Consider the following 15,006-nt stretch of genomic DNA (forward strand, 5'->3'; position numbering starts at 1 on the left):
AAAGGGAGGAAGTTTACATAGCCCAGCAGGAAGGCAGCTCTCTTTGCCCAGCCCAGCCGATGTACTCAGCCAATGAGAAGCTGTCACTACCCTAAACTCTTGTAAACAGCCCCTCTCAACTTTTTCTTTCCTCCGTAAATGTAAGGCCCTCTTCATTCTGTACTAAGTGTACTAATCAGGACAGGCTAGCTGTTGTAACAAACAACCCCGCACATTCCATGCCTTTAACACAACACAAATTTATTTCTTTTTCATGGTCACAGTACAATGCTGGGGTCAGGGAGAATCTGCTCCACAGAGTCGTTCAGGGGCCCAGTTTCCCTCCATCTACTGACTCATCCATCTACATCCTCGGCAGTCTCCACTGAATCCTCTGCTCCCGTGGAGCAGAAAAGGGAAGTGAGAACACGGAGAACCACAGGAGGGTTTCTAGAGACAGTCCCAGACTCAACAGATCACTCTGCACACATTCTAGGACTCATCACACGGCATCACCTAATTGCAAGAGAGGCTGGGGAGTGCCTAACCTTGTATCCAAGAGAAAGGGAAGAATGTGGCAATCTCTGCCATAGTGGGCAAACTTGGGGTGTGGCACATCAAGAAACTCACCTTTGCCCTGGGCTTCAGATCACAAAAGGCTTATGAGGTATGCAGGGCAGAGGCCACGTTGTTAGGGTGAACTACGCACTCAGGGACCAGAGACCAGTCATCGTCACCTGTCATCAACATCTCTTTCACTTCGGGTTTGTTGTGATGGTCACTGTTTTCCCTGCCTCTGGGCTCCCAAAACCACTGAAACATGCCTGGACCATCAAATCCACTGGCTACATGGGGACAGTTTGTGTACATGTCTATGTCCCTACCTAAAAATTGTTTTGCAACCTGTAAATGCCAAGGCAGAGGACTTGGCATTCATTTAAGATCTGCTAAAGTAGCTGGATCTGAAAGACATGATAGAAGATGAGAAGGGGGACCTTTTAGTGGACAGAGGGAAAAGCGATCATGCTGTCCAGCAAGCAGCAAGGAATGGGTTGCTGAATCCTGCAACATCACGGCGGCCTCTGGATGTTTTGTCACTGATGCGTAATGAGCCCCCCCAGCCTTGCTCCCATCAGTTGATTCCCCAGAATCAGTAGGAGATGATGGTTCTGGGTTCCAGGGATTCCAGAAAGTCTTAGAGCAGGGGAGCAAGCAGGTATGAGGGGTCTGGTGGATTGCAGCTACCCGCACCCCACCCTTACTGCATGGGGGTGAAGGCTTCTTGGTAGCTAGTAGCTTGTGCCTTGAGTTCAAATTGTCTGCACGTGATGGAGGTGAACTGAAGTCCTGGTAGATGCTTAGGGTGGCTATAGCCTCCAAACCCCAGGGTTTGACCTTCTGGTGCTAGAGCTTTAGTGATCTCCTCTCTCAGGAGTCATTAGTCCCTGGAAAATCACACTCCAGTGTGTGAACTCACAAGATGTCATCCCAGCAAGTAATGGAAGGCTTTCCATTGGCAGCGCAGTTGCATGGTGGATGGGGTAAGCGGAGGCCATAGTGAGCTCATTAACTGTTGAGCAATAAGTCTATGTGTTCATCGTGTTGGCCAACAAATATGAAGTGCCAACTGTGTGCTCACTTGCATGGGTACGCTAAGAATAGAAAGAGGTGCAAGATAGACTCCTAAAACTATAAAGTCCCCGTCCTCAAGGAACTTGCCTCTGGATGGCAAGATCAGAGACAGTGTGGGGTAACATTAAGAACAAGCTTGAACCCTACACTCCGTCCTGGGGTTGAATTCTTACTTCCCATTTAACCTCAACAAACCTCAGTTTTTCCATCTGCAACATGGGGATAATTGCTACCTCACAAGAGCTTCTCTGAAATGAATGAGAAAATGTCATGAGAGTTTACTGTGAATACTTTCAATGTATCACATGATGGCCTTACTGGTTTTGTAAAAGAAATGCACACTCATTGTAGAAAACAGACCACACGGAACCAAAACTTTATGCACCTTTTTCCAAGACCTTACTCTCTGAAACATGACTTTGCTGGAGCAGCTGTAATTATGAAAACACATCCATGCAGAAGACACTACTCAAAGCTTCAAGTATCACAAAAAGTTCAGCAAAGCAGCTGGTTTCCTCGATGCTCCCGAGGCACTGGTTGCAGGCAGTGGGAAGGCCCCACTGCCCCCGGGAAAGTGGTCAGGATGAGGGTGGGGCTGGGGCCAAGGAGAGGGAGCGAGGAGTCCCTGGGATGTGACAGCCAGCCATCCCATGGATGCATGAGAACTCCGCCTTAACCTCTCCCTGTATTATGTGCTGTAAAAACCTACAAGACACGTCTGTTCCTGACCCTCCCAGGTTCTTGGGAGTTTAAAAGATGTGCCCCAAACCACAGGCTGGTTAAAGGCTTCGGGATCCGTGTGTCCTGCTGGAAAGGCCACTTCTGAAGGGAGGTGTCCAGAACGAGCACCCAGGTGGGCACTCAGGGATCTTGAGGCGCTGGGGCAATTGGGGAAGGTTCCAGGGAGGTCGAAGATCTTTTATTCAACTGACTGGCTCTCCCTTGGGCTCAGAGCACAGATAAATAACACCACAATGTGGGGCAGGGATGAAGGAATGTGAAGGTTTGTGAAAACAATGAGGAGCCATTCAAGTTAGTCTGAGGTAATGAGAGGAAAGCAGTTTCCAAAGACAAACTCCTGAGCCAGCTAAGGTGATGGCCTGTGTGGTCAGCTGGAGGATTTCTGGTGCCAAGCAGTGAAAGGATAGCCGGAGAGGGCCCCTGGATGACCACTGGGCACAAGCAAGAGAACACTCACCTGTAGGGACAGGACACACCCTGGGCAAGGCAGTCCTGTATGAAGAACATTCCAAATGAAGGCAGGATAGCACAGTGCAGTGCTTCCCAAACTTTAGTATCCGAATCGCCTGGGAGCTAATAAAGAACGCAGAGGCCCAGGCCTGGTGAAGCAGGATAGGACCCGGGCCTTTGTTGTTATATCCCAGCCTCCGGTGATTCTGACACCTGCTGCAGCTTGAGAACCTTTCAGAACATGAGCTCTGGACCCAGACTCCGTGGGTTTGAATCCCAGCTCGGCCATGTGTCTCCTCAGCGACTCTGGCAATGCTATAGATTCACCGTTTGTGATCTGGAACTTCTAACAGTACCTATCTCAGAACTGCTGGGAGGGAGGAATGAGTTGTTAGCAGCACAGCCACTGGAACGGTGTCTGGACAATAAGATGTACTCTGGGAATGGTAGTCACTATTCTCCAGCCTGTGTCATCTGTGGCAGAAAGCTGCCATTAGAGAGGAAAATTAAAGGAATTGCAGGGTAAGAGAGGATATTCCGTACATTTAACTGAGATTTTTACAAAAACAGAAAACCCTACTCAGCTAGCATATGTGACCAGCCAGTGAGCAGCTTGAGACGTCTGAGTGAGAAGCTGAGCGCCCAGGTTGCCATGACAGCAGCCAACAACAGGAGGAGGAAAAGCTCTCTCGGTTTATTAGAGAAAGCTGGGGTGCTCAGCTCCCCACATGGCTTCCTTCCTGTTGGCTCGACCCTGGGACGTGATGGAGGAAATGATCGAGGTGGAAGAGGCTCCCACACGGGTACCCCACCTGCAGCTGCTCTCTGGGATACTTGGAAGAACTTAAAGGGGAGACTGGAGAGCCAGTCATCAGGCCACAGGTACCTGTTAAGAAAATATACAGGATTGCTTCCACATATCCAGAACTTCTAGAAGTACTCTGAGACATACTCGGCTGAACCCCCTGGGAACACACAATAAACCCATCTCCTTTCTGATGGGTTAAGGAGAGCTTAGGTGGGTGAACTTGAAACCGTAGGCAAAAAACCAAGCGTGGGTAACAGCGTTAGGTGTGGGCGAAGAGGATGCCTTCTGGGGAACCTGTCGTGGCCTCCTCCTGCTGTGCCCCTGCCCACGGGGCACAGGTTTGTGGGGCCAGGGAAATGTAGACACCCAGCGCTTGTGTCCTCACTTCACGCATCAGACAGTTGAGATTAGACCTTAGACCTTGGAATCCCTGTCCAAAGTGACCCAAGCCCGCTTCTGATGCCTACAGGAGCCTCTCTCCAGGTCCATTTTCACAAAGGCAGTGCTGCCCCATGGTGCACACCCTAGGGCCCAAGTCCTGGGTGGCCAAGGGATGGTGGTGTGCAGCGACAGGGCACTTGGGAGGCGTGTGCTGGGGTTCCCTCGCAATGTGGCAAAGAACCAGGTGGGAAGAGGAGAGGCCTGGACCACTGGATGGCCAGCTGTGACACCACACTGTGGCAGAGACTGGACTCTGAGAACTCCAAATTCAAACTTGGCCTTCCAGTATGTTATGTCAAGGTAGGAGGGTGGAACAGATTTGGGCTCAGCTTGATTTACAACTTTTAAACATTAAGACCTGGCATGTGGGTCTCCATTTGCATTCTTGCCTCTGACTTAACAAATGTTGGGGGGGGGGTGCGCCTGATGGCTAAAGACATGTACTTTAGTACCAGATAGGCCGAAACTGAAACATCTGAGTGTGCCATTTATTATGTGCCTCGGGCAATTTACTTCAACACTCTAATAATACTGATGTTAAGGCTCGTTCGGTTCCAAGGAGTATCCCAATTCAAATGGACTTGTAAGTAAGGGATTTGTTGGTTCCTACAACTGACAAATCCAGTAGTAGAAACCTCAGGTGTGTCTGGATCCAGCAGTCTCACCAGCAACCTCAGCACATGGTCTCCACATCTTTGGCCCTGCTTTCCTGTGCTAGCTTCCTTCTTGGGCAGGACTACGCACATGGTCATAAGCTTACATCCTACTTACGAAGCAATCCCTGCAGAAAATGAAAGGTATCACTTTTCTAAAGATCTGGCAAAATCCAGGGATCTGATGATTGGTTATATGCCCACCATAGAGGGTCTGTGTCTATCCCCTACAAATCATGTGGATTAAGAGTCAGGGAAGTCGTTTTCACCAAATAAAAACTAAGATGCGGTTACCAGGAGAATAACTGCGGCAAAAACAAGTGGTTTGATGGGGGAATAAATGCTTAGCGCTCAACGTGAGCCACTACTGATGTGATGGAGAAAAGGCAAATAGACTCAAACCTAGGTATGCATACAGAACGGAAAGCAAGTGGAAACCGTGTTCGTTTTCCAACTGCCCCGAATTCTGGAATGAGTTGGCAGCTTGAAGAAATGAAGCCTTGGAAATGCACTCACAATCTCAGAAGACACTACGGTCGTATGTATGAATCACGGTTTCGGCTGCTGTGGCTGATTCTGCAAACACCAACCTGTGCCCATCAGTGCGCCTCAGCCTCAAAACTTGGGTATGACACCAAGCCTTGTTCGCCAAGAAGACTGTTACTGGAATTGTGTAGAGAAGCACATGAATCCCCAAATTATTAAGTTTCTAGATACGCAGCCAATTTGGGACAACGTTCAGTCTCTCTAACGCGGAGATAACCTACTATCACTGAGGACTCATCACAACAGTGTCTGCTTTCTACTCGCCTCCTGTCATCTCCAGCTACAGAACAATCTTAAATATTGAGGATCCTTCTTACCTTGATAGAAATTGACCAAGACTATTCATAGATCTCTAAATGTGCACTTTTGTGGTTTACACTTTTTTTCTATTTTTGATAATTGATAAAAATAGGCTATATACATTTTAAATATTTCCCCAGTTTTTTATTTTGAAAAATTGCAAACCCACAGAAGTTCAAATAGTACTAAAATATTAACGCCGCCTTCACACACACACACATTTTTGATCAAAAAAAACCACAGCGGCCTCTGCTCTATGTTAATATCCAGATACCTTCTCCATGCTTACGAGAGAAGCAGCCTCATGTTTAGTGAGAGGAGCAGTGTCCTCAGGAAGCCTCAGTGTTCTTTTTTGTAGGACTTCACTGATCTCATTAGAAACTCACAGCCCTGCAAGGCCCTTTGCACAGGATTTATTCCCATTTTACAGATGAGGAAACAAACTCAGGCCAAGTGATCTATCTGCTCAAGGTTTGTCAGTAAGTGACCCAGACGAACCTGGAACCAAAGACTTCTGACTTCAGTAACTCAACATATTCGGGTCACTTCTCTCCTGGATATACAGTGAGAGTAAAGCCGGAGCCAAACAGATATGCAAAGAAGTGTTTTAGCTTCATTCTTCCGACCGTCTGAAAGCAAATATTCACCAGGACCCATGTGCACAGCATTATCAATCAGAAGTCTTATCAGGAGCATAAAACTGCAATGGAAATTGAGAGCAGAAGGGTGCACACAGAGGGTATAGAAATATCTGTTAACTGCCCCCAATTCGACTTCAGTATTTACCGAGCGCTTACTCTGTTCCCGGTATTGTGCTTGGGATACCGAGCAAAAAAGATAGACAAAGATTCTGCCCTTGTGGAGCTCACATGCCCGTGGGCTAATGAACAATCCAGAAGCTGCCAATGAGAGATTGGTGGGCTGCATCTGGCCCACATTAGTGTTTTGTCTGGTCCACACTGTTTCATTTTTGTCTTTTTATAATAAGTCGCCAACTTCTAGCTTCTCTGAAACAGGCAACTTCTGTGGGATTCCCGAATAAGAAGTAGCAGCCAGGACACGTGTCTTCTGGAGATCACTTCAGTTCCCAGGATCTCCCACTGTCTTACACCCAGGCAACTGTGGCCCAATTCATGCATTTGCGTTTCCTACTCGACATCCTAAAGCATTTAAGCTGAAACCCCTGAAGCAAACAAATATTCAAAGGAGATCTTTTCAGATCAGATAAAGTCATACAAAAGAAATAAAATGAGCTAACGTGACAGGAGTGACAGGATTGGTGGAAAGGGCTACTTCAGACTGGGTGGCCAGGGAGGGTCTCTCCGAAGTGTAACTGAAACAGAGAACTGCATTACCAACAGGAAAAATGCTTCGAAGCAGAGGGAACAGCACGGGCACAGATTCCACTTGGGGCAGGAAATAACTTGGCCTGGTCAAGTAACAGCAGCAAGTTTGGGGCGGTTGGGAGAGGGGTGAGAGGTTCACAGAGGAAGGAAGAAGCCAGATTACACAGGACCTTAAAGGCCATGATGAGAATCTTGGATTTTATTCCAGGTGCGATAGGAAGCCTTTGGAAGGCTTTTGCTTGGGAACAATGTGATCTGGTTTCAAAGATCACTCTGGGATGCAGGGAAGTGATGTAAACGAGGCAAGAGAAGAAGCAGGGAGACCAAAGAGAAGGCTGGATTATCGTAGTCCAGCAGGTGACAGTGGCTAGAACCAGGATGGTTAACAGAAAAGATGGAGAAAAGCAGATTCAGGATATAATCTGGAGTAGAACCAAAAGAATTTTCTGATGGAGTGGATGGCAATAGTGCCAGTGGGCCGGAAGGATTAACGAAAAGGGAGTAATGAGAGAGAACTCCAAGGTTGTGCCTTGTTCAGAGGGATGTCTAGGGGAGGCCCCCATCGCAGGGACCGAGGGCAAGACGGGGATTTCGGATGAATAAATTTTGCCAAGACGCAAGTCGTCCTAGAGCCTCGTTTCCCTTCTCCCACACCCCAGCATTCTCAAATCCAAAAAGCTGAACTTGTAAATGCCTCACCTCTTACCAACTCTATCCCTTCAACTTCAGACCCACCGCCTCCGTCTGGATCCAATTCTGTCTCTTGCCGGGACTTTCCCAACAGCATTCTACAGCTATGAATTAACCAGCAAAAAGCACTTACTACCCACGCATACCTCTCTCCCACTAGCCATCCTTGATGGCAGAGATGACACCCTATTCGTATTCATCCCCGGTGCTAGTGCTGTGCTGGGCCCACAGTGGGCACTCAAATATTTGATGAACTGAAAAGAGGTCTCCTCAGATAGAATACAACCTCCTTGCAGAGAGGAGTCCTATCTTGGAATTCTAGCATTCCTCTACACAACTTAAAGAACCAGCTGCCAAATGTATAATCAAGTTCCAGAAACTTCGCCTTCCCAAGGGACGGGTTTCTTTCTTTTTCATTTAGTTTCAAAGTATTGAGTCCCATATTTACCTGGTAGTTAAGAAACAAGATTGGCCAACAGACAACGTATATTATTACTCTTTTCCAGTTTTCTTCCAAATCTAGGGACTTTATATGTGCATACGTTAACAACATCTTTGTAAGGAGGCCAAGAGAGAGGATTATTCTCCATTTTACAGGAAAAAAAAGTGAGGCACCAAATGAAATCCCTAAATTCCTTTTTGATGGAATTCGGAGCTTCGCCTGGATTAAGACTGGTCCTTCCCTGACACGATCCCACAGTTCTGTAATTGGAGGGTATCCCAGGCTCCCACCCCTGCAAAACTGCTGGTTAGTACTCAGGGGTTCCCTAGGTTTTGCCTCCACAACTGCAAACTCCTTTGGGTACCAGGGTGTGTTGCCCCAAGGTCAAAGGCCATGTCCTCTCTCTCCAACTGTCCATTTCCCTCAGCACCTGGTGAAGACAGATTCCATCCCTTGGGCCCAGGAGAAAGAGAAGCACCTTGGTCATTAGACCAGGAAGTCAAGTAAGGCCAGGAGTCACAACCGGCAAGAAGAGACAGATCAAAATAGGCAAGAAGAGTTTCAATGGGGAAAAGCAAAGAGGAGCCACCACTAAAAATCCAAATACTCCTTTCAAGAGGCTTCCAGCTGAGGAGTACCTGGGAGGAGGAAGTGGCAGCCGTGGCGCAGGCCAGATCCTTCCTGCCACACCCACCCAGAGTCATTTCTTCAAGGCACCCAGGCTTCTCAGAGCCTCCTGGGCCTGGGTCAGCTGCTGCTGCAGCCTCTGGCGGGTGCTCTCATTGGAGGCCCGCTTCAGGAGGCCCTGCATTTCTTCTACCACCGCCCGATGGCCAGGGGTGTTATGGAAAAGCCGCACTGCCCGGTCCCCACAGGAGGCCAGAAGCCGGCCAGTGATGTCAAAGGACAAGTCAGTGATACACTCCCCATGGACCTGCTCAAAGCACTCCTCCTTCTCACCCCGCCGGGTGTTGTAGAGATGAATACTGCTGCCACTGGCCAAGGCCAAGACCTGGGCGTCAGGGGAGAGAGCCAGGCGGCACGGCATGGTGCTCGCCTCTTCAAAGCAGCCTGTCCTCAGCAAGTAGGGATCCTGCTGCTTCTTGTACTCCACATCTGTGTCCCACAGTTTCCATGTCCCGTCCTTGGAGACCGAGGCCATCCTGCAGCATGGAAAATCACAGCTCGAGCCCCAATGCACCCTGGAGGGGAGGGCACTGGGACAGCATTAGGGGCTCCAGCTAGGAAGCCAAGTGCACGGCTAGGTCTACTTCCTGCTGAGGGCCGGGCACTCTACCCACTTCAGAGCTGCTGCAGAGATAGGCAAAAAAAAGGCCCTCGTTGCCAACAGGGGCTGGGAGCCGCTGGTAAGACATCAGAGAGGATTCACTCACCTGCGGGAGTCATTGGAGAAAGCGAAGAAGTGGACGGCGGCCGAGTGACCCTTCAGTTCAAAGGCTCGCACAACCTCCTGGAAGTCCCCTTTTTTCCCAAAGCAGACTTCCCAAACTTTGACATCCGGGGTGAAGCCACACGAGGCCACAAACCTGTCACACAACCAGATTCCTTTACAACTTCATCTTGAGGGCATTTCCTTTCTGCCAACCTGCTAAACCTCATTCCTGAGAAAGTACATCATCTTCTACCTCAATAACACTGTGCTTTTAAAAATATGACCTCGGTCCATTCTCATGGCCAGGCTAGAGGATACATGGTACCCCCACTGCACGTGATTCCATACGGTCTGCTCCTTCCACTATCTGAAGCGGGCTCTCTGCTCTGTTCCTGGCCATGCCTTCTGCCCATCCCAGATGCCAAGTCCCTCCCTCCTCACCTGCTACAAGGGGATATAGCAGCATGGGTGTTGTTCATCTGGTTAGTGTTGATGGTAGACAGCACATGACCTTTCAGATTCCAGATGAGGATAGTTGTGTCACTGGAAGCAGTCATGATGAACTTCCCTGAGAGGGCAGGAGGGTGACATGAGCCAAGGTCAAGGCCCTGACCACGTGTCATCCTCTACGCAGACACTTACGCAGGTCTCCGCTGTCCCAAGTATCCATGCTCCCCTCCTGGACCAAGGGTCACCACAGACTAGGATTTTGCTGAACGCTGTGGGTCTTACCTGCCTCCCCTGGGGACCTGCTGTGGCTCCCAGGACTCCAGGGGAACCCAGAGCCAGAGTCCCTTTGTCAAAACTAGGGCTGAGCATAACTCTCGGGCAGCATTAACTCATTCGGCCAATAACTGGGGCTGTTCCCTCTAGTCTTAGGTAAGCTCCATCCTCTGCAAGGCTCTTACCTGTGTCGGCAATGCCGATGTTGACGACGGGTGCCTTGTGCTTTTTGGGAAAGTCCTCTGGGGTGGCCGTGAAGGTATAGCCTCCATCCTCTCGCTTGGTCATCTTGAAGACACGAAGGGTGTCTCCGTTGGCCAGCCAGACGATGAAGGCTCTAGAGACAGGTAGCAGACAAGGCACTCGCTTGTTTGGACACGGAGGCCTGTGTGTGCCAGTTCCTATGCTAGGCTCTGAGGAAAATCATGGGCCTTCCTTCGTACCCCAGTCCGGCCCTGCAACTTAACCCCTTGGCTCAAAACCTCTTACTACTCTTCAGAAGGTAGGCCTCTCCCAGCTTTGGCTCTTTCAGTTTCTCTCTAGGGTTTGGAAAACCATGACAGCTCCCAAGACGAATCTGGAGCCAGGCTTTGGTACTTCCCAAGTAGGAACACACCTTCCCCTCTCTGCTTCCTTGCTGTGTAAAATGCACAGACCTCCAGGGAGCCCCGGGCGGTGCTCAAGCTGTCCAGTTCTCTTTCTGCCACCCCCAGGGAGACCCAGGGTCCCCCCTCACCATCCCAAGTCACGTATGGGAAGGACAGAAGCCTGGGCTTCTGCAGGCACAGCTGAGGCTCCGTCTTGTCGCACCTGCAGTCAGGGCTGAAGCGCACCAGGGTGGCGTGGTCCAGCTCCACGTTGGCTCTCATGCTGCGGTGCTCCCGCTGCAGGAAGTCCTTGGTGCTCCAGATGCGGACGGTGCGATCATCTGCACAGGTGGCCAGGTACTTGCCATTGCTGCTAAAGTCCATGCAAGATATGTTCCCACTGTGGCTCTAAGGGAAGGGTTGCAGGAAGTATGAACAGGGACCCCTTGGGTAGACGGAGTCTGTTGCCTGGATTAACAGCAAGCTGCTGATGGGGTATGATGAGAGGGGACAGGATGGGGCAGCCCCCACTGATTTTGGTCAGAGGCAGCAGGGTCTGTCGTGTGCACAGAACACTAAAAGGAGAAGTCTGCGGGGGTGTGAGTCTTTGTATATGTGTGCTGAGCATGGGTACCCATGTACCTTCAGTGCTGCAGCCAGGAGGCGGTGAGTAAAGTTGTGTTGTTGTGGCTTCTCCTTGCGAACTCGCTGATGCTGTTTCTGCTTCTTGGATCTCAAGGACTTGTCAAGTGGAAGTCCATTTGCCTTCTGGCCTGTGAGGAAGGGCCGTGTCATCTATCCATCCGCTCACTAAGCATTTCTGACTGCCTATAATTGGCCAGGAATTGAGGGAGCATCAAGAGATGACCAGATAGGCCCCGGGCTCGAGGAGAGAGAGTGATGGGAGTAAAAACAGGGTTTTTATCAGACTGGGTTTGGATTGTAGCTCTACCACGAGGGCTCTTGAGGAGACTGCTTGCTGTCAGTCCACATAGCACCTCAATGCAAGTTAGAAAAGGAGCCCTCTCTGCAAGAACAGCTCAGTGGGTACACAGCACAGCCAACAAAGGGCAGATCCTTGGCCACACATCCCTAGGTAGGAAATAATGTGCACAACCAAACCTGGTGGTCCTGGGCTTGGGCAAGTTATTTAATTGCTCTGGGCTTCAGATTCCTTAAAGAGAAGTTGTGAGAATTGGACAATATATACAAAAAAGAGAAGCAGAGTACCCAAGACGAGTATTAAAGGCTCAGAGGACTCCCAGAAGGAACTCAAGGATGAGAGGTAGTCAGTACCTGTTGATGGAGTACCTGTCCTGTGCCAGAAATGGTGCCAGTCACTTTTGTATAAAATAGCTAATTTAGGGGCAGCTGGGTGGCTCAGTCGGTTGAGCACTCAACTCTTGAGATGAGCTCAGGTCATATGATCTTGCGGTTTGTGAGTTCGAGCCCCCGCAGAGGCCCCGCGTCTGGGTCTGAGACGACAGTGGGAAGCCTGCTTAGGATTCTCTCTCTCTGCTCTTCCCCTGCTGGAGCGCTCTCTCAAAATAAACTTAAAAAAGAAAAAAAAAAAAAAAAGCTAATCTAATTGAGAATCAGATCAGTTGCAAAGTGGGCATGTGTTAGATTACTGCAGATGCTCCTTAATTCGTACAGAAAAAAAAACTCCCGAGGCTCCTATACAGATACCACCACGACCCGCCCTCTCCAGCCTTGTCCCGCAAGCGTCCTCCTCCCCCCTGAAGGGCATACCAAATGCCGTTTCAGAACTCCTTGCCTTCATGCATGTAACCTTTGCCAACAGTATTCTTCCTCCCTCCTTGGCCAAACTCTGACCGTGTATCCTTCAAGACCCCACACCACGTGTTTCCTACTCTCAGCGAAGATTTTCTTGACCCCTCCCCACCGAAAAAGCAGGGCTGACCACTCCCACCCTTGGGTTTCCTGGTGCTAGGACTGACCTCTTCTGTGACACCTATTACAGTGTATTTTTCACTTACATTTTCGGATGTTCTTCTCCCTTACGCGGCAGTGTACTTCCTAAGGGAAAAGTCCCGACACCTACTGCGATAGTACGTATATACTTCAATAAACGTTGCTCATGTCGGGGAATGAGTCGGAGTACTTACAAATGGTGCCCGTCTACCCTCACCCCTCCCTATTTTCCTAAAATAACGAACAAGCAGCGCGCTCGAGAGAGTTTACAGGGGCTCTCGCGGCAACCCCGGGGAGACGCTGGGGCTCAGCGGGACAGCGCCTCGTCCTCGGCCACCGAGAAAGTGGCAGCGCCGGACCCACGCTGTAACTAATCCTCCCGAAGGGGCGCGACCAGCCCGGCGAGGCGGCACCTCGTCTCGAGAAGCGAAACTCATTTACCAAAAGGAGAAACTGAGGCCCACGGGGTCCCCCCCCCCAAACCGCAGGTCGGACCAGTGGGAGGCCAGGAACATGGTCCTCGTGGGTCGCCCCCACCCGCCCCTGCCCCACTAACCGGCGGATCGGCTGCTCGTCTCCTCCTCCGCGCGCAGCCACCACCCCCGCGCTACCGCCGCCGTCGCCATCAAGGCCAGCAGTCCGAGCAACAGCGACAGGCCCATCAGCTCCGGCAACTGCGGCAGCTCCATGACTGCACTGCCGCTGCCACCTCAGCCTCTAACTACGCGGGCGTCTGCACGCCTCCGCGGGACCGCGCACGCACACAGGACGGGGCCTGGTCGTTGGCGCGTCCCGAGGGGCGGGGTCTGGCCGTTGGGCAAATTGAGGGGCGGGGCTTGACCTTCAGAGCGTCCAAAAGGGCGGGACCTGGCTGACGGAGTGTCTCGCGGGCGGGGCTTGACCGTTGGTGCGACTCGCGGGGCGGGGCTGGACCGTTGGCGCGCCCAGAGGGGCGGGGCCTGGCTGCCGATGCGTCTCGCGGGCGGGGCTTAACTGTTGGTGCGTCTCGCGGGGCGGGGCCTGACTGTTGGAGCGACCCGCTGTGCAGGGCCCACCCATGGATCGTGCCGAGGGGCGGGGCCTGGCCCTTGTGGGGTCTGGTTTTTGGGGTTGTGCTGTCCCCCAAGCTGGGGGGCGAATTCTGCAGGCTCCGCTGAGTCCTCTCCTTGAGTAATTTACTGATAATTGTTTATTAAAGGCGTTATTCCAGCCATCACCACAGTGGATCCTTTCAAGGAGCCAAGGCAGGAATTATTACTCCCATTTAACAGGTCTTAACATCAGAGGAAATTTAGATGGCCTTTTGGTATTAATGGAGGAGAGAAAGGGTAGCCCTAGAATTGAAGCATGGAATAATAGCCTCAGCAAAGACCCGGGAGGGGATGCTCTGGGAAGGCAAGGGCATGAGCAAAAAAAGTAAGTAGTAGATAAGAATGGAAAGATCTGGAGAGCCTTGAGAGCCAGCTGAATCCAACCAGCAGAAAGGAGCCTCTGCTGGTTATTTCAGGGCGAGTTAGGGCAAAACTGGTGTCTCTTGAAATTCTCCGGGAAGATCAGTTGTGTGCCAAAACCAAAGACAGAAGGAAAATCAGGAGGTGTTTGCAAGGATCCAAGAAGGAGATAATAAGGGCCTGGACTTAGGTGGGCTGGGAAGTGGAAAGGAACTTGAAAAGATTTTTAACAAGATATTTGTATTTTGAGATTATAGATTCACAAGGAGTTGGAAAAAACGGAACAGGAAGTTTCCACGAACGTTCACCCGGTTTCCCCCAATGGTAACATCTTACATAACTATAGTGTGATATCAAAACCAGGAAATTGGCCTGGATACAATCTACAGAGTTCATTCAGCTCTAACCAAAAAGGAGATATTCTGAAAGACTAACTGATAGTATTTTAATTAGACCTGCTTGGACAGAAAGGAAATGTTCCCAGAACAGGGAGCAGTGCTCCATGGGTCTCCCAGCCCTACAACCCAGAGTAAGTACCAGGGTCAGGGATTCCAGATGCAAAGTTTCCATGCCCAACAGGGAACCTCTCCTGAAGTGCAGGCTCTCAGGCCTTTAGAAGGACCCTCTAAGGAGAGAGGATGCTGCAGAGACTAGAGGACAGACAGATACACCCATAACCTCGGTTAAGGACATAGATCCAGTCAGAGAACAAACAGAGGGTGGCCTCATTTCCTTCCCTTTTGTCCTTGGAGGTGTGTGTGTGTGGGGGGGGGGATTGGCATGGACTCAGCTGTGGGCAGTGGTGGAAGCAGGGGGAGGGAAGGGGTCCAGAACATCCTGGGGCTTTTCCTCTTTAATTTGCTACTGAGAACTGTAGCACCAGCCATGA

At 50.5% G+C, this 15,006-nt stretch overlaps 1 protein-coding gene across 4 annotated transcripts; it reads right to left on the reverse strand.

Annotated features, from left to right (window-relative positions):
* Positions 1–219: 219 nt before the first annotated feature.
* TBL2 (transducin beta like 2) lies at positions 220–13,470 on the reverse strand. Of its 4 annotated transcripts, none has more exons than XM_040456125.1 (7): positions 13,223–13,470; positions 11,374–11,504; positions 10,955–11,139; positions 10,330–10,481; positions 9,863–9,989; positions 9,423–9,575; positions 220–3,688 (listed from the first exon to the last, which is right to left on the reverse strand). In XM_040456125.1, the coding sequence occupies exons 1-7, from the start codon at positions 13,353–13,355 to the stop codon at positions 3,379–3,381; spliced, it is 1,191 nt and encodes a 396-aa protein (XP_040312059.1). In that variant the 5' UTR covers positions 13,356–13,470; the 3' UTR covers positions 220–3,378. The 4 variants fall into 4 exon arrangements, with proteins under 4 accessions (XP_040312059.1, XP_040312057.1, XP_040312058.1 ...); XM_040456123.1 differs by lacking the exon at positions 220–3,688 and adding an exon at positions 5,669–9,230 and having other exon boundaries at positions 13,223–13,467; XM_040456124.1 differs by lacking the exon at positions 220–3,688 and adding an exon at positions 5,669–9,191 and having other exon boundaries at positions 13,223–13,462.
* Positions 13,471–15,006: the final 1,536 nt, after the last annotated feature.

The sequence above is a fragment of the Herpailurus yagouaroundi genome, unplaced genomic scaffold (assembly GCF_014898765.1).
Source record: "Herpailurus yagouaroundi ecotype Mexico unplaced genomic scaffold, PumYag 216, whole genome shotgun sequence".
Lineage (NCBI taxonomy): Eukaryota > Metazoa > Chordata > Mammalia > Carnivora > Felidae > Herpailurus > Herpailurus yagouaroundi.

Bases quoted from the DNA above. Each gene is read 5' to 3' on its own strand.
- TBL2 (XM_040456123.1), bottom strand. From the start codon at position 13,355: ATGGAGCTGCCGCAGTTGCCGGAGCTGATGGGCCTGTCGCTGTTGCTC. The intron at 9,576-9,862 runs GTGAGGAGGGAG...GTTGTGTGACAG, and splicing joins GCTATATCCCCTTGTAGCAG to GTTTGTGGCCTCGTGTGGCT. The intron at 9,231-9,422 runs GTGAGTGAATCC...CCTCCCCTCCAG, and splicing joins TTCTCCAATGACTCCCGCAG to GGTGCATTGGGGCTCGAGCT.